Source organism: Pelodiscus sinensis, chromosome 14, assembly GCF_052426305.1.
Source record: "Pelodiscus sinensis isolate ZL-2025 chromosome 14, ASM5242630v1, whole genome shotgun sequence".
Lineage (NCBI taxonomy): Eukaryota > Metazoa > Chordata > Testudines > Trionychidae > Pelodiscus > Pelodiscus sinensis.
Genome location: NC_143065.1, coordinates 11,515,596 through 11,533,344, shown reverse-complemented (window position 1 = coordinate 11,533,344; position 17,749 = coordinate 11,515,596). Strand labels below are relative to the sequence as shown.

The 17,749-nt window shown below is 49.9% G+C and overlaps 1 protein-coding gene across 2 annotated transcripts in view; it reads left to right on the top strand.

Annotated features, from left to right (window-relative positions):
• The window catches only part of SCAMP2 (secretory carrier membrane protein 2), a 29,892-nt gene extending 12,843 nt beyond the window's left edge, over nucleotides 1-17,049 (top strand). For both annotated transcript variants that reach the window (XM_075897416.2, XM_089781961.1), the window contains 6 exons: nucleotides 807-924; nucleotides 5,358-5,486; nucleotides 6,626-6,785; nucleotides 7,441-7,542; nucleotides 13,309-13,426; nucleotides 14,676-17,049. In XM_075897416.2, the coding sequence (XP_075753531.1) occupies nucleotides 807-924; nucleotides 5,358-5,486; nucleotides 6,626-6,785; nucleotides 7,441-7,542; nucleotides 13,309-13,426; nucleotides 14,676-14,822 (774 nt within the window). In that variant the 3' untranslated portion in view covers nucleotides 14,823-17,049. The remainder of the gene's footprint in view (nucleotides 1-806; nucleotides 925-5,357; nucleotides 5,487-6,625; nucleotides 6,786-7,440; nucleotides 7,543-13,308; nucleotides 13,427-14,675) is intronic.
• The last annotated feature ends 700 nt before the right edge of the window (nucleotides 17,050-17,749 follow it).

Below are 17,749 nucleotides of genomic sequence, written 5' to 3'. Positions count from 1 at the left end.
ACTAGGTAGTTTGGATTAAAGCTCCTAATTCAAACTACCGTTATTCCTCCTGCAAGGTTTTAACATACAAGCCTCCGGGCTGACGTCCTCAGTAGTTCACAGGGGGAGAACAAAAAGTAATGGCCTCAAACAAGGAGGAGAGTGGGCGAAGTCGCTCAAAGGACTCTAACAGTGAGGCTTACTGGACAGTAGATTCACTTGCCAGAGAAACTGGAGTCACTGTCACGGATCTACAGGGTCTGCTAAGTCCTGGATTTTAAACAGTCTCTTGGAGGAGCCCCTTGCTGGTCACCTCTTCATCCTTTGTTGTCTAGGCAGGGCCATGCATAGGTCATTGGAGCTGGAATTGTCTCTCTGGACACCCAGTTAATCTGGGTTGGTTTCAGACAGTTCCTTACTGAATGCTGTTCATTCCACCCAGGCAGTGAGGTGGCACATTCTCCTGTGCAGTTTCAGCAGTAGTGTTAACTCCTTTGCCCCCATTGAGTAATAATGCAAAGTATAGAAGGAAACGAAGGCACACACAATTCATACAAATATGCCAGAGTGGGAATTTTCTGGAATGGTCCCCCTCAGGGAAGAGACGGGCAATACAATGGCAGCTGCTGGCAGCTTCTGTAGAGTTCTGTTACTACCCCGAGGCAGGCAGAAAGCTGAAGGATGTCTCAGACCAACCATGAATGTCCTGCTTTTGACATGTCCTTAGCCTTCTGAATGCGTGCACATCCCCCGCTTCCCTTGGGAAGGGACCCTCTTCCTGCTTGAATGGCTTTTTGACTCCAGTTTTTCGGTCACTCTCCATCTAGGCTGTAGCTTCAGCTGCCCAGGCTGGACTCCTTCAGCAGCAGGAGGAGCTGGAGAGGAAAGCAGCGGAGCTGGAGAGGAAGGAGCGGGAGTTGCAGAATAATGCAGCAGCTTTTAACCGTGAGTAGTGGTTTTTTCTCTAAGTAGCCATGCTTGTGTGTGTCACTTGTCAAAGCCCCAACGTACATGAATTCCCCACTGTGTGCATTCTGTAGGGTGTCAGACCTCTTTACCTTGTGCTGGAGCTGAGTCTGCATGAGAAATGTCTAAATATCACAGCAATGGGGACTTACACCATTTAATGTAATTCCAAGGCATCCCATGAGGTGCGGGGGGAGAGTGACAGAAACCTTAGGCTGAGATCCAGGAGACCAAGTCTGTAAGACCTTGATCCAAATGGCCTTTGTGCTTCATTTTTCCTGTAGTCGAGGGTGGAGACTTATCTCAGTCTGTTAGACCATGTGGCACCTCTTACCCATTTGTCTCATACATGTACTCACCTGTAAGTTGCCTTTTTATTGTAGGTGGAGTTTGTGATGCCATCTACAGTTAGGATTGCCAGACGCTTTACATCAGTGGTCCCCAACCTATAGAGGATCCCAGGGGCAGGGTCACTCATGCGCCGGGCGCCCGGGGGTACACCGGAGGCGGGGATGCCCTTGCACCCGGCGCTGGCATGTGCCCCAGGGCCGGGGCCGCCCGAGCGCCTTGTGCCGTGGGCCCAGGGCCGGCGCTGCCGCACGCCTGGAGCCGGCACCGGCGCCGCGCGCCCGCATGTGCCCCGAGGCTGGGGCCGCCCGAGCGCCGTGCACCAGGCGCTGGTGCATGTCGCGCTCCTGGGGCCGGCGCCTCCCGTGCGCCGCGCACAGGGGGTGGGGCTGGCCCAGGTTGTCGGCAGGCACACACAAATGCCCCGGCGGGCACCATGGCGCCCACGGGCACCGCGTTGGGGACCACTACTTTACATTATAATACCCTGTTTTTGGTTGCTTACAGCTTTTGCGGGTTCTTAACTGTTCAGGATGAAATTATCCATACTGGGTGTGTGCCTCAGGGCTGAACTTGTTTGGAAAGTTTTAGTTATAATGATTCAATGATTTCTCAGAATGAGGTTTGGTGGGGGAAAAAAAAAATCTTTGTTTTACCCATTTTAAAATAGTCTTGCAACTGTCTTGTTATGAAGCTCTATTGCTCTGGTGTCAATCCCCTTAAAATTCACTAAAATTGGGCCAATTTTGAACCTCTGAAAACCAGTGGGCACAAGTTCAGGAGAGCCTTGTTAATTAGATAGCAGCAGCAAAATTTTTGGAAGATGTTGTCTGTACTGAACATGCTGTAGCCAAGGGGAGAAAGGCAACACAGGAGGAAGGCAGCCAGAGAGCACAGGGACTAAAGGATCTGTAACCATTAGACTATACACTGAGGAATTTTTGTTCCTTTGCTGCCAGCGAATCACTGCAGAATTCACTGGCAAAATGTCTCATTCCCTTCCGTTAGCTGGGCCACATGGAGGATAACAGCCTACTGCTACTACTTCCATTTACATGGTTAACTCAAATGGTAGAGGCCTGTTCTGTAGATCTAAAGGTCTGAAGCCTACTGATGGCTCATAATGTGTGTTTTTTTTTTTTTTTCAGCTGTAGAGCTGGGTGAAATTTTTGCAGTGAGTTGTAAATTCCTTGAAACATACTGTCAAGGCTGTTCCTTACTCTGGCACATCAGTTGGAGAAGGCGGGGGCCTGCAAGAGACCTTCAAATATCCTGCCACTAAAGTTTCTGCTTTTAAAAAAAACTCACCAAGGTCACAGATTCCCTGACTTTGGGCTGTGGCAACATACCACCAAAATGCAAAACCCCTTTGTGAGCCCAGGAAGATGCACTTGGGAATGTCTTTGACCCTTCCTCAGCGGGGAGCTTGACAACAAACTGCAATTTCTTAATAGCAGACCTTTTGGTCTCATGTAGAACCATCTGCCTTCTAGGACGCTTGAATCAGATCATAGTCTTAAAAAGGTGATTTTATTAATAAAACAAAGAAGGTATAATTGGTGAAGTACACTTAGTTGTTAGGTGTTACAGAGCAACTACAAAAAGATGAAAGCACAGAGAATTGCTTCCCTGGGATTCAGTTTCAGTGCATGGGTGGGGCACGTGGACTCAGCACAGAGGAGTTTTACCAAACCCCCAACTAAAAAACAGACTGATCACAACTAACTAAACATTCCGGCTACGTCTAGACTGGCATGATTTTCCGCAAATGCTTTTAATGGAAAAGTTTTCCGTTAAAAGCATTTGCAGAAAAGAGCATCTAGATTGGCACAGACACTTTTTTCCGCAAAAGCACTTTTTGCGGAAAAGCGTCCGTACCAATCTAGATGCACTTTTCCACAAAAAAGCCCCGATCGCCATTTTTGCCATTGGGGCTTTTTTGTGCAAAACAAAACTGAGCTGTCTACACTGGCCCTTTTGCACAAAAGCTTTGGGCAAAAGGACTTTTGCCTGAACAGGAGCAGCATAGTATTTCCGCAAGAAGCGCTGATTTCAGACAGTAGGAAGTCAGTGTTCTTGCGGAAATTCAAGTGGCCAGTGTAGACAGCTGGCAAGTTTTTCTGCAAAAGCAGCTGCTTTTGCGGAAAAACTTGCCAGTCTAGACGCAGCCTCCCTGTTTTATTCACATCTCTTGTTCCAAGGTTCAGTCCTTTCTAGACATGGATATTGCTGAAAATTCCATGCCTTGTTCCCAAGGCTTACTTCATCTCTCCCCCAGCTCTTGCTCTGAACTCACACCAAAGACTGAAGCAGGCAGAACCTGTTCTTTCAATTCAGATATCTCACTGTCTTCCCATTGGCTCTCCCTGCCAACACTTCCAGGATTCCCCACTGTTTCTGGGTTTAACCCATTACAGGAAACTTAGTTAACTGAATGGCTGGGATAGCTAGAAAAGGGAAGTTCTCCTTCCATCCATCACATATGTATTTTTGGAAAGCACCAAAATGAGTTGCAAATTCGGCAAATAGTTTGACACACACCCCAAAAAACTTTAAAAAAAAAACCCACTCTGAAACAAATCAAAATCGTGTTTTTTCTCCTGTATCAAGAAAAAACAAATTCAGTTTTGGTGAGAAACTTTTTTTTTTAATTTTTTTTTGTTCAGACACTGAACCGAAACATCAGTTATTCCCTGGGCTCTAACATAAAGAGCTATATAGTACTACGTGCTCTGGAAGTCAGCCTCCAGATGTCTCACTTAGGCACTCTAAATTATTGGACACTTTTAACAACTTTGGCCTTATGATCTCTGCCTCATTTTCCAAACTGTACAGTGGAAATAGTGTCACCACCTTTCTTCACAGGAGTGTTGTGTAGATAGATAATGTGACAGCTGCACACTGAATGAGGACAGTCATGGGCAGGGCTCGCCAAGCCGCAGCAAGCCCCGCTCGCCAGCCGCACTGTCCAGCAATCTGCGCGTGCGCAAATCATTCTGTGCACGTGCAGATCACCTGAACCCGGCTCTTCCGGGTTGTAATCTACTTGCCACGGGTGAGTAGATTACATAGAGTGTCGGATGCCCATGACCAGGGCTCGGTATATTAGGCAGGGGAAGGCTTTGCCTTCCCAAACCGCCAGGCATAACCCTGCCCACACTCTGCCCCCAGAATGCTTACAGCAGGCATTCTGGGGATGGAGTGTTGCTGCCCCCAGTGCCTGCCCTCCCGGTGCTCCATGGTGGGGCCGCGGCACGCCCTCCTCCTCCCCCAGTGCTCTGGGGCTGGAGAGGCTGGGCTGGACCACACAGTATGCCCTCATCCTTCCTCTGGAGCTGGAGAGGCTGGGCTGGGCCGTGCAATGCACCCTCCTCCAGGAGGGCTGGGGCCATGCCAGATACCCTCCGCCCCCTTCCCCGGGGCTGAGGCCGTTCTGTGTGCCTGCTTGCTCCCCTCCCCGTGGATAGGAAGAGGGAGCATGCACGTGGTGTGCTTCCCTGCCTCCCTGTGGAATTGGTGTGTTGTGTGTCTATTTGGTGTGTTGTGTGTCAGTTTATTCAGCATAGTCAAAGAAACGGGGATTTAAATAATCCCCACTTCATTAAAATAAAAATGGCCGCCACGCTGTGCCGACGACCAGCTGATCCAGCAGTCTAGACGCGGTGAGGTCGACAAAGGAAGCCTTTGTCAACCACTCCGGAATGCCTCACCGCGCCGCGTCTAGACTGCCGCGCTGTGCTGGATCAACTTTTAATGAAGCGGGGGTTATTTAAATCCCCACTTCTTTGACTATGCCAAATAAACTATTTTACTTGGCTCCATTGACGGAGCCATGTAGTTTAGACGTAGTCCAGGAGTGAAGCCCCTGATGTAGGTTCACTTCCAAGGCACAGACTGTTCAAATCAAATTTCTTGCCATGGCCTAGTTGCTACATCATCTTCTAAGGGTCCAGTCTTAATATTTATGTTGACTACTAGTCTGACTGCTTGTGAACTATCATGCGTAAGTGAGTCTGTCGAAGCAGGGAATTCTGTTGAGGGAATCTCTGCTTTTCCTTTTACAGCGAGACAGAACAATTGGCCACCCTTTCCCAGAAAGTGTCCAATCAAGCCGTGTTTCTATCAGGACTTCTCTGCAGACATCCCAGCTGATTACCAGCGAATATGCAAGATGCTGTATTACTTGTGGATGCGTGAGTAACCAGCCATAACGGGCACAGTTGGGGAAACTGTGTTGGGCTAGAAGGCAAAATTGGAACCTTTCTCAGAAGGCTTTCTAACGAATGCTGACTTTTCCATCAGAGCGACTGATGCTGGGCTCAGCTGTTAGTAAAAAACTGAAAGAATGGTCCTGCAGTCCTTAGAGACGAACAAAAAATGTAGATAATATTATGAGCTTTCGTGGGCACATCCTGTCAGTATCACTGTAGCTCTAAACTCCCGGTTCTCTGATTTTTATAGACTGATCTCAGAGAGACTTGGATTCATCCCCAGGTTTTTAGGCTCAATGCAGGTGAAATGTTTAGAGGTACATCTACACAGCAACATTATTTCGAAATCACTAGCGTTATTTTGAAATAATGCTGAAATACTGCCAAGCTGGAGGCCTTCTTACTCAGACTCCTGTAACCCTCATTGTATGAGGAATAAGGGAAGTCGGAGGAAGAGTGCTCTATTTAAAAATAAGTGCTGGGTAGATGCTCCCAAATTTGAAATAAGCTATGCAATTGCCTTAGCTCAATTTGCATAGCTAATTTGGAGTTAAGCCCTGCTGTGTAGACACACCCTAGGTGAAATTCTATGCTCTGTTTTGCAGGGGTACCCATGTTAGTCTGATTCAGCAAAAACAAGGAGTCTGGTGGCACTTTAAAGACTAACAAATTGATTAGGGCATGAGCTTTCGTGAGCTACAGCTCACTGTTATATAATCACACTGGTCCCTTCTGGATAATAAAATTGACGGCGATGAAAGGATGGTGGATGTGTTTAACCATATTGTGTCAGGGAGCGCAAGTTCTGTTCCCCTCTTGGTGTGTAGCAGCCTCTGTTTTCCAGCTAAAGTTGTAACCCTGTGTGGGACGTTATAATCACGTCCCAGCAGGCATTTCCATGTCCTAAGAATTCAGACTTTAGGCTGGGAAGACAAGGCCTCTTACAGTCCGATCTGCCTTTCCACGCCACTCTCACTAGAGATGGCAATTGCCGAAGTTGCTCCCGAGTTTCTGCAGAGGATGTTGTGCACTGTGTTCCATGAGAGGGCAGCAGTGCTTCAGCACTTTGTGGTGTCTTGGGGAGTTTGCTAATCTGTTTCTCTTTCTCCCACCCTGAACAGTTCACTCCGTTACCCTGCTTCTAAACCTGCTGGCTTGCCTGGCATGGTTCACCGTCCACTCAGGAAGAGGAGTAGACTTCGGTCTCTCAATCCTGTGGTTTATTTTGTTCACCCCTTGTGCTTTTCTTTGTTGGTATCGCCCCATCTACAAGGCTTTCAGGCAAGTACCATTTTTCAGTTTGACAGGGATATGGCCTGTTTAATCCAATCATAGTGTGTTTGCCTGGGGAGGGAGGGAGTTCCAAGTTTTCAGTACATTAGCTAAAACCTTCCTTACAGACTGGGTGTTTGGGGTACAGGCTTGGGTGGTAGACGAGATTGTCTTGTGATGAGCTTAAACTGGATAATCTTAATGGCTCCTGCACACCTTAAAATCTACAGCCTACTGAGATGGATGTAGTGAAAGATCCTCACTAGACATGCCATGTTAGATACAATAGACACATAAAATACTTGGAAATTGCCTGTCAGCGAGACAGTAACACAACCTCAGTGTCCAAATCCTAGCTAGTTATTTGGTCCTAGTTGCTATTCATGCACAGAAAATTCTCAGTCTGTCACCCAGGAACGCAGTCTGATTGTATGATGCACATTAATGAAGTGGGCTTTACCGCCACGCTGTGAGTGCATATTGCAGCCACCGCGTTTGTTAATTCTCCTGCTGCACGGCTTCCATCCCTACTCCTCATGCCCTCTTCAGCTGGAGGAGGCTTCATTGCAACTATTTCCTGTTTGTTTACAACATGCTTGTGTGATTTGTATGGTGCATCTCTCCAGATTCCTGGATTTTGCTCATCTCCTCTCTCCCCTTGCAGGTCTGACAGCTCCTTCAGCTTCTTTGTGTTCTTCTTCGTCTTTTTCTGCCAAATTGCAATCTACATCATCCAGGCAGTTGGCATTCCTGGCTGGGGGGACAGGTAAGCCTGACTCACAGCGTGGGCGATGCAGCTCTGAACTGGCACCTTCTCAGCAAGACTCCGGTTGTCCAGAGAGGTTTTCGTGCCTTTTGTTCTTAAAGCTGTCTGTCCTCTCCCATTTCTCTCTCGGTGCGCAGCTTCTGCAGAGTTCAGCTGGGTGCTTTTCTCCTCTGCGTGTCCTGTTCAAGTCACATCAAAGGCATGTATCTCCTCTGCTGCTATTGCTTGACAGTTCCCAACCACTCCTCACAGTGCTATCTCCTGCTCTCCTTGGGTATGTCTACAGTACATACCTCTGGTGACAGAGGCATGTACATTAGGCTACCCGGCATAGGGAAATGAAGCCGCGATTTAAATAATCGCGGCTTCATTTAAATTTAAATGGCTTCCGTGCTCTGCCGAGCAGCTGATGATCAGCTGTTTGTCAGCAGATCGGGGCAGTCTAAACGCGCCGCGGTTGACAAGGAAGCCTTTGTCGACCGGCGCAGGTATGCCTCGTGAAACCTCGCGGCTTCATTTCCCTATGCTGGGTAGCCTAATCTACATGCCTATGTCACCAGAGGCATGTAGTCTAGACATACCCCTTATCTCTAAGTGTCTTTCTATACCTATTTGGTCACATCTCCAATGTAGATCTTGTCTGGGTACTCTCATAAAACCCATGTAGCCTTCAATGTTCTGTAGATCAGTACATGTTAATCATCTAAAGACGGGTATCGACATCTATCTGCCAGCAGTTCTGATCGTGTTCCCTGTAAGCTGTGTGCTTTTGCGGCCGCTCAGGAGAGATTCAGCTGCCACTCAGCTCATTAGCAGAGTGCCCACAGCAAGGTTTTGTGTTTCTATTGGTCGTGCACGTTCGCACATGCCTCAGTGCATATAAAATAAATTATTCTGCACTTGGAGGGAAAAGATGGAAGGAGCAGGGATTCTGATCCCATGTAAAATGAGAGCAGCACTTTCACAGTATGTTGGCAGCAATATAAATTGAGAGATCAAATTTAAAAAAGGGCTTCTCTTCCTGTTATGCATGTGAGGAATAGTGAAAAGGTCAGGGCTGGGAGTTTGGCTGTGGGGGCACCTTCAGGTGACAGCGGCAGTGAAACTGCAGCCTATTTTTGCCCACAGCCTGGAGGAGGACTCCTGGGTAAAACCATCCTTGCATTCCCTCCCTCTCTGGTTCTCTGACCCTGCTGCTGCCTTTGAGTCAGTCGGAGCTCCATTTTTAGTCTGGCTTGGGAGAGCGCTCTGGCTCCCGAGAACACACTGATCGTAGAGAAAGCCGCTCGCACACAGACAGTCTTTTCATCATTGGCTAAATAGCGTGATCCGTGTTTAGTGCTAGTTCAACACAATAGAAAATACACAGCTAATAAAAGAAGCCAAATATTTCCTTCTCGCCAATCTCTTTTCCACCTCCTTTGGCAAAAGAGGATGCAGTGTATTTAGCACCTGAAATGAAACGTCCTTTTCCAACGGTGAGAGGAAGACTTTTGTCCAAATACGTAAGCCTGGATTCTAGCTAGGCAGCTTGGTAGTCCTTGCCCTTCGCACTGTACCGGGGATATGGCCATAAAGAACTCTAGGGAATAATCACACTAATTAGCTTCTGCTAAAGAGCTTTTTCTCCAGCCCTTACCCTGTGCTGCTTCATGCTATTTTCTGTGTTTCTTCCACCCCTCACAAATGTTTCCCCAGCCTTGCAAAACTCCCATGGACAATACCGGCCAAACCCTACAGTTCACTTACTTGCTCTGTCCCTGCTGGTGAACTGGCAAGTGGAAGTTTCCAAGAATGCTTTATTCAGACGGGTGTTTACGAATGTCCCCCAGAGCTTTCATTCATGTGTGGGAGCAGAGCCAGAATTGTGTAGGGCTCTTCAACTGCCTGTGGAGGGATTTTGAGGCAGGCGGGGGTAGCACAGTGCTCTGTGCGGTTGTCAGAGAGGCTGCTTCTGACCATGAGTGGAGCTGAATTGCTGGAGGCAAGGGCCCCAGCTGCGTTTGGGGCTTCAAGTCCCAAAATGTTAACGCTGAGTTGGATTTTTCTACCGTTCTTTCACCGTAGCCTGGTGATTCTCCTCCTTTCCCAAGTCCGTGCTGCTTTTTCCCCATTCCTCTCCAGCTAGCCACCGTTTCCAGGGATGTGCGCCACATTGGGTCTGATTTTAGGCTATGTCTGCTGTGACCTGGTGGCCTAGGCGACCCTCAGTGAAAATGCCAAAGGCAGGGCAGGCTGCACAACTGTGTAGGGATGTTAGATAGCGTGTAATTTAATAGTCGTGTAACCGCGTGACATTTTAACGGTTACACAACCATTCAATAGTCTGCGGAGGTGGGGCATTGCATTTCCTGCCACCCCATGCTGATCCACAAGGGGAGCCAGTTTAAAAAAGCAGCTTCCTGTGCAGACCAACTGCCTGCCACCCTGTGCTACTGCCTCTGATACAGAGGAAGCAGCACAGGATGAAGGGAGCCTCTGTCCATGGGGGGACTGAGCAGGGGTGGGCAAAAGGCCCTTCACAAGCTGGGGCCAGCACGCCAAGCAGGTTGATGTGGCCCATGGAGGCCCTGTGGCTCCCCCGCCCCCAGGTCAGTCAGGGACTGGGGGCAGGGGGGAGTGCGTGAAGTTTCCCCCGCAATGCAAGGAGCATGTGGCGCTTAGAAGCACCACATGCTCCTGGCAGGGCAGGAGGAGACTTTGCGCACTCCCCTGCCCCTAAGCCCTGATTGGCCTGGGGGCAGAAGGAGGAGCAGGCAAAGTCTCCTCCCACCACCAGGGGAATGGGCGCGTAGGTGGAACCCCTGCAGGAGGGCAAAGACTTCACTGTGCTTCCCCACCGCCAGACCAGTCATGGTCTGTGGTGGGGAAGCAGGGAGGTGTCCTGGCCCCACCCCTTCTTCCTGAAGCCCTGCCCCTTCTGGAGCAGACTGGGGTCACTTCAAAAATTTCTGAAGCGGCCCCCAGTAAAAATTTGTCCACCCCTGGGATGGAGGCTGCTCTGTGGCAGCCTCTCCTGTCCCTCACCCATGCTGCTGCCTCTAAGGCTATGTCTACATTACAAATTTTCTTGGCAAAAAATATGCTAATGAGGGACTCATTTGCATGAACTGTGATCTCATTTGCATATTTTCTGCCAATCCGTCTTTGCGCAAAAACAAGCAGCGTGAACGTTTTCTTTTTGTGCAAAACCCCCTTTTTCCGCAAGATCCTTATGCCCCAAAAAAGGTGGCTTATCAATCTTGTGGAAAAGGGTTTTTGCACAAAAAAATGTTCGCACTGCTTGTTTTTGCACAAAAACCTCAGCGCAAAAACAGATTGGCAGAAAATATGCAAATGAGATTGACTCATGCAAATGAGTCCCTCATTAGCCTATTTTTTTGCTGAGAAAACTTGTAGTGTAGATGTAGCCTAATAGAGGCAGAAGCAGGGTGGGAGAGACAGGTCTGCGGAGCCAGCACGCATGGGCAACTTGCTTGAAAGCTGGCTCTCTGCGTATTGCCTCCCACCTGGCCCCCTTGCTCTCCTCTGGTGCTCGTGGGGAGCCAGCTTTTAAGGCAGCAGGGCATGGGAGAGTGTGTGTAGTCAACAAGATTAACCGATAAGCCCACGTTAATATTGCTAATGGAAAGTAGTTACTCCCAAGACTGGTAGGTAACAATGAAGTTAAACTCCCCAACCAGAAACAAATGACACTTCTGATCCTCCATGCAGATTATCAAAAAGCTAAGAAAAGAAATCACACAACCCACTTCATTGCATTCCAGTTTTCTGGCTCACAGCACCCCGCGCTAGCACAGTGAGAACTGTAAAAAAGTCTGCTCACAAATCCAAAATGTCCTTCTGACTCCAAAGGGCCAGACACATTCCCAGGTCAGGATAGGTCTGGATCTACCTGAAATACTGTGGTGCTGGCCAATCCTTGAGCTTCTAGAACTAAAGCTTTATTTTAAGAACACGAAAGAGAGTTGTGAAACGGTAAAGCAATCAGATCCATACAGAGACTTCAAAGTCCATATGTCAAATTCTGTGCAGTAATGGTGGGTTGGCTGGCTTGAAAGTCCCTCTGGAACACTGCAGCTTGGATGGGTCTTTCAGACCTTTGTTCAGCGCTGCAGTTTGTAAAAAGTCACCCCAGAGGTGAGAAGCAGGAATGAGGACAAAACGGAGGGGATGCAGATGCCTTTTATATTCTTTTGCCATGTGACCTGTACTTCCTTTGTCCCAAAGACAAGCTGACAGCACATGGCATGGCTGCGCTGGCATTCATCCATACCACACGGACTTCCTTTGTACAGCTGATGCCCCGTGATCCCAGTGCTGATCCCAGTCTGCCTATGGTATCACCCAGAAACACAGCACAAGTTTGGGAATACAGAGGAGCAAAGCTGACAGGCGGGAGGCAGCTCCCAGCTGCCAGGATGTTGAGGGTCATTCCTCCCCCAGCCATGCTGCATCGGGAGCTCTGCTTTTCCCCTGCCTGCAGGGCAGCTGCTTGGTCCTTGGCCCCTAGAACCCCCTGGACTGTGTGGACAGAGGCACCTGGGCTACATGCACTGTGAGGGTGGTGAGTGGGAGCTAGCCCCTCCAGGGATCCCTTATCCCTTTCTGCAGGAGTGCAGGGGTGAGGGATCCCCGGGGGTGCTGGAACACTTGGCACCCCAAGCCTTGGGAATGCACTTTCCCCTTCCCCACCTGGCTGCAGAGAGGGGTGTTTTTCCTTTGAAACCTATTTGACTTTTCATGTCAAACTTGAAACCTGAGAAAAAAGCAGCCAGCCCCAGAACCCACCGCCGAGCAGCAGTAACAGTTAAGGACTGCAACGTTTGATCATTGGCCAGCCTTGAGCCAGATGTCCTAATTATCCTCGGAACGGGGGTCCTGGGCATTTTCCTGCCTATGAGCCTAGAGCGGGCGAGCCCAGTTCTGACTAGATGTAGTTCAGTACAGAGGCTACTCGCCCTGCCCTCACACGACTGAGACAGCACCCGAGGAGCTAAAGATGCCGTTGATGTCCTCGTGCGCCACGTGGGCGGCTGAGTCCCGCCAGTAGCAGCACCACAGATAGGAAACAAGTGGGCATAGAATCCTAGAATACTAGGACTGGAAAGGACCTCGAGAAGTCATCGAGTCCAGTCCCCTGCCCTCATGGCAGGACCAAATACTGTCTAGACCATCCCTGATAGACATTTATCTAACCTGCTCTTAAATATCTCCACGGATGGGGATTCCACAACCTCCCTGGGCAATTTATGCAACCTCCCTGGGCAGCAGAGTTCTCCCACAATGCACCACCTTCCTAGGGCATGGGAGCTGGGTACCCTGGGATAGGGTTACTTTAGCTGGGGTCTGTGCACTGCAGTGTGGATGCCAGAGCCCTAGGTTTGAGCCCGGGTCAGAAAATCCTTATCCTAGGGTTAAAATGCAGTGTAGAAGCCCAGGCATCTCTGCCGTGGGTCAGCTGAATTGAGTCCCACTAACCTTAGGCTTCCATTGCTGGGCAGACATACCTGTCGTGCATTGCGAGAAGGGAACTTGGAAATCATTTTTAAAGCTAATCCAGCATCTGGGATGTGTCGAGGAATTCCTTGCCCGAGTCTGAAGTCGGTAAAGAACGTTTCCTCTGGCCTGAACTTGGCTGCATGTTCTCTCTGTAGTCCCTTAACCCTCTTGTCATCAGATAAACCGAGTAACCCAGGGTCATCTCCTCTCTTGTCCCTGTGGGGTATCTGGTACCTGTCGTGTGATGAGCCCTCTTCCTTACAGTGGCTGGATTGCAGCGCTGGACGAGACGCGCATAAGCTGGCCCGTGTCCATAATCATGATGGTGGTTGCTGCTTTCTTCACGCTGTGCGCTGTCCTCTCGCTCATCCTCCTCAAGCAGGTAAGTTACAGCAAGAGCAGCTCCCAGTTAGATCTTGTATCCTCAGGGCAAGGTCACTGCCAAAAAGTTGCCAAAAAGACTCTTAGTTGCTTCAGGAGTTTTGTGCCTAGTAAGTAGCTGAGCTTCAAAGGAAGGATGAAAGTAACAAGCTTTGTGAAGGGCCTTTGGAGAGCATGTTGGCCTGTTCCTCCTTCTGGATTTGTGTCCAAAGCCCCTCCCAAGACGCTGTGATGGAAATGTACATCGTCATGTTTGCAGAGAGACAGAAAGCAAAGGAAGAGGGATAGTTTGGTTCTTGTGTTCTAAAAGATTGGGACTGGTTAGTCTAAAGAAGGGATGCAGTAGAGGTAGACTAAATAACAAATGGGGTAGAGAGCGCAAATCTCGTGTCTCACTTTTATCCAGTGCATATCTGACCTGTTCGTGGTCCCAAGAGCTGATAGACTTTTTAAAAGGATCAAACGTTTGCCTGGATCATGAGAATAGAGTTGGCAAACCATATGTAAGGGATGTGACTCCTGCTTTGGGAAATACGCCACTTGTTAGGTTAGGAAGAAGCTCTGGACACGTTCTTCCATAATTAGCCATCAAGAAGTGTCTTGAAGCATCTGGTCCTTGCCAGCTTTGGAGATGGACCACTGGAATAGACGGGACACTGGCTGGCTGAGACATCATTCTTGGGTTCCTCTACCAAAACTCCCCTGCACTCATGAACCATTTCCCTCCCTCTGCACCTGCTGTCTGAAACGCATCTCCCCGCTGCTGTCCCAGATTGCTTCAGACACGCCACCTGCCTTCCTCCTGCAGTACCTGGGGGAATTAAGCCACATATCAAAGGCAACAGATTTGATACCTGGGGAATCATGGGGGTGAGGGGAGGGAGTGAATTCCTTAGTTGCTTCCTTCCTGGGATGCTGTGTGCCTGTGACCCAAAGTGCCATCACACCCAGCCTCCTGTGACCCACAGTGCTTGCGGGTTAGGCTTACCCACCGTCCGTCAGTGACATGGAGGTCCCTGACTAGTCATCCTCCGCTGAGTTGGATGCTCCCTGTACGAAGTGAGGCTCTCCTCCTAAATCTTCCACTGCTCCTGCTGGATGTGACTTGGCTGACAGCCCCTCTCCCCCTGTGTGGCTAGCTAGGAGGAAGAAGATTTGCTTGCTCCCAGGCTGCCAACCTGGGGGATCCTTTTCTCGGTGCTGGGGGAAGCTGGAGAGTCCATGGGCTGACCGATTGTCTCTTTCCTCAGGTGCACTCTCTCTATCGCCGGACAGGAGCCAGTTTCCAGAGGGCTCAGGAAGAGTTCTCCCAAGGGATCCTCACCAACAGGAACTTCCAGAACGCAGCCGCTGGGGCTGCTTCTTCAGCTGCACAGGGCGCTTTCCGGGGAAACTAACGCTTTCCGTGGATACCTTGCCCCTTCCCTTCCCCTTCCAGCACGACCTGATCTTAAGATGCACTTTTCCACGGGCACCATGCTAACTCCGTGATGCCGGCTGCGGCGCTAAGAAGAGGGGTCTCTAGCTTCCGGTCGTCTGCATTTCTGGCAACCCAGTTCTTTCTCTGCTTTGGGGTGGGGGGCAAGGGAAATATTCTTGTATCAAATATAGCTCTCCTTGTCCAGGACACGTTCAACCTTCCTTGTACTACCTCTCCTGCTTGCCCGTGCTACAGGGATCGACCAGGGAATCTCTTCGCTCTTTAGTAGCTCTTCCAAGGGGCTTTGTGCTGACGGATTTACTTTGTTACTTTCAGGAAGTGGGTGTCAGCAAGGGAGGAAGTTGCCCTTTGAAACAGCGATGCTAATGCTTGACCTCTTACTGCCTGGCTGCCATGGGGTCTGATTAACAGGGCATAAAGGGTGCTGGTGGGAAACTGCTCTTTCTCATCCCTCCGTGGTGCAAAACGCCCTCCCGCTTCTGTTTTTTCTCACCTTGGGGTGAGGGTCCGCCCCAAGATTGTACCATGGAATCGGATTCCTGTAGCTCCCTGGGGACGCATGGAGGGTTAATCAATGGAGTGCAGCTTTCACCATAGCCTTAAATCTTGGGGGGGATAATCTCTGGACTTTACCAGCTCCTCTGTAGCAGCATTTGAGAGGCCAGCAGCATCATGGGGGACCCTGCAGGGATGGGGATGGGATTAGGAAGCGGCGGAGGAGATGGAGCCAGCAAACGAGCTCTGAGGGGAAATGCTCTAGACTTCATGCAGCTTGCTCAGCCCCTGATGAGTACGGTGCCGGGCTCTGAACACTACGTCTGCCTGCAGCTGGCCATTCCTCTTCCCTGCCCAGCTTGCTCTCCCCATGTGAGGATCGTCCCACGGAGCTTTTGATTCCTGGGGGGAACGTGGACTTTCTCCAGGGGGATTCGTACCTTTCTCGAGAGAGACCCCAGTCTTGGTTCCTTTTTGAAAGCGGCATCTGTGCAAAACCCTCGCGGGGCTGTTGCTGGAAGCATGTGCCACCTTATCTGGACTGCATGGCTCTTCTGAGAGTGCCTCCCCTCTACTCTGTCTCGCTTCAGATCACACGTCTGGCTTCATGGTGGCCGCGTGTGGCTGAGTTTTGATGAGCATCCACATGTCTGTTTTGGTGACAGTTCCTTGTGTTTGACCTTGAGTGGATAACCCTTGAGGTGTCCTTGCGAGTGGATGGAAGTGGGGATGAGACTGTTTTTCTTTAGATTTGTTACTTTTGCGGTGAAAAAAGTTCCCACTCTTCATCAGTTTTATCCCCTCCTTCTCTTGTTGGGTCTTGAATCTTCACTCTTCTGGTCTAGTAGGAAAAAGTGCATGGGGAGGGTCACTTTTCCACCAGCAGGCTGAAAGGGACTGGGCAAGAGAGAGGAACTCTGGGAAAGAGAGCATGAAAATAATGGTGTGAGTGTTTGCAACTTACTTCTCGATGAGGGCATCGGCTGTGGAAAGCCCCAACTCCGCCTCGATGCCTCTTTTCAGAGGCAGCAAACACTTCAGGGCTTGATAATTCCTCTGACAGCTCCTGGACTGAAGTGTGTTCCAAGTAATTATTCCATCCGTCTAGAGAGGAGAAACCCAGCCTCCAGCAACCTGAGATGGGTGTTCTGCTCTGTGTCTGTCATTGGCACCCAGGCCAAGAGAATTCTCCCCTTTCTGCAGAGGGATTGTGTGGAGTTGGGGCGGATGAGAGAGAGAGAGAGACGCTGTGGAATTGGGACCCATGGCATTTGCTTACAGTGGCGTTTCATCTGGGTAACCAATCCCAACAGCTAACTCATCCCTCCCAATTATGGGCCCGATCCACTGATTGGTGGACTCTGAGGACGATGAAGGGCAGGGGAAAAACTGTGCGGAGCCAAGTGCTTGATACCTTTGTGACCCAGGGAGGGTTGGTTTCCACTGTAGCTCTGCTTTCCGGTTGTTATATGAAAAGGTGACTGGGTCGTCCTTAACCATCCCACCCTTCAAGCATAAGAGCCAACCGGCTCTGCCTGAGCTGATCAAGTCTCTCTCTTTGGAATGTACTCGAGGATGGAAAAATGAGACTAACGTCCCCTCCTTCTGATGTATTTCCTCTAATCTTTTTGTGTAAAAATGTATATGTCAAGTCACACTTTTGTGCTTAAATAAAAAACAAAATAACCCTCCCGCCTCCCCTCATGTCTGGGAATTTCTGCCCTTTTCAGCTCCCAGCGACCCCCTGTCAATTCCACGTGTTAGCCACGGCAGTCCTGCGCTAGTTCCGAGGAGATGCCCGAGAAGCCGCCTCTGAATCATGCTGCTGTCACTGCTGTACATGTTGGGTGCGCTCCTGTCTGGCGCACTAGTGAAGATTAAAGTGGAAATGGTGTTTTGCCTTGAGTTGGCTGGCAGAGTGAAGTGGTGCCGGAGAGCCTTTGGGAATGAAGCCCCCCTCCTGCTCTGTCCACGTGCACTCTTCCATCTGCTCACGGCTGTGAAAGCCAAGCCCCCTGCCAGGGCCAATGAAACCAAGGGCTTTTCTACACGTGGAAAGCCATTGGAGTAACTACTCCAAAACGAATGTTGTGTGTGTGCAGCACCTCGCACAATGGGCTTCTGGCTCATGAGAGCGGCTGCTAGGTGCTATGGTCATGTATATTCTCTAGAGTGGTTCTTTGTGGTAAAAAGGTGTAGGGCAGGGGTGGGAACCTTTTTTGTTCGGGGGCCAGTGACTCTCAGAAAAATCAGGCAGGGCCCCTCACAAAGTGAGAAGCCCTAGACAGAGAAGGGAAAAAGACCCTCTGCACACCAGAGCCTAGGGGGGCCCCCGGTTAATAGATTTTGTATGCTCCAGCCCTGTGGGTGGGTGGCAGGGGGGCCTGG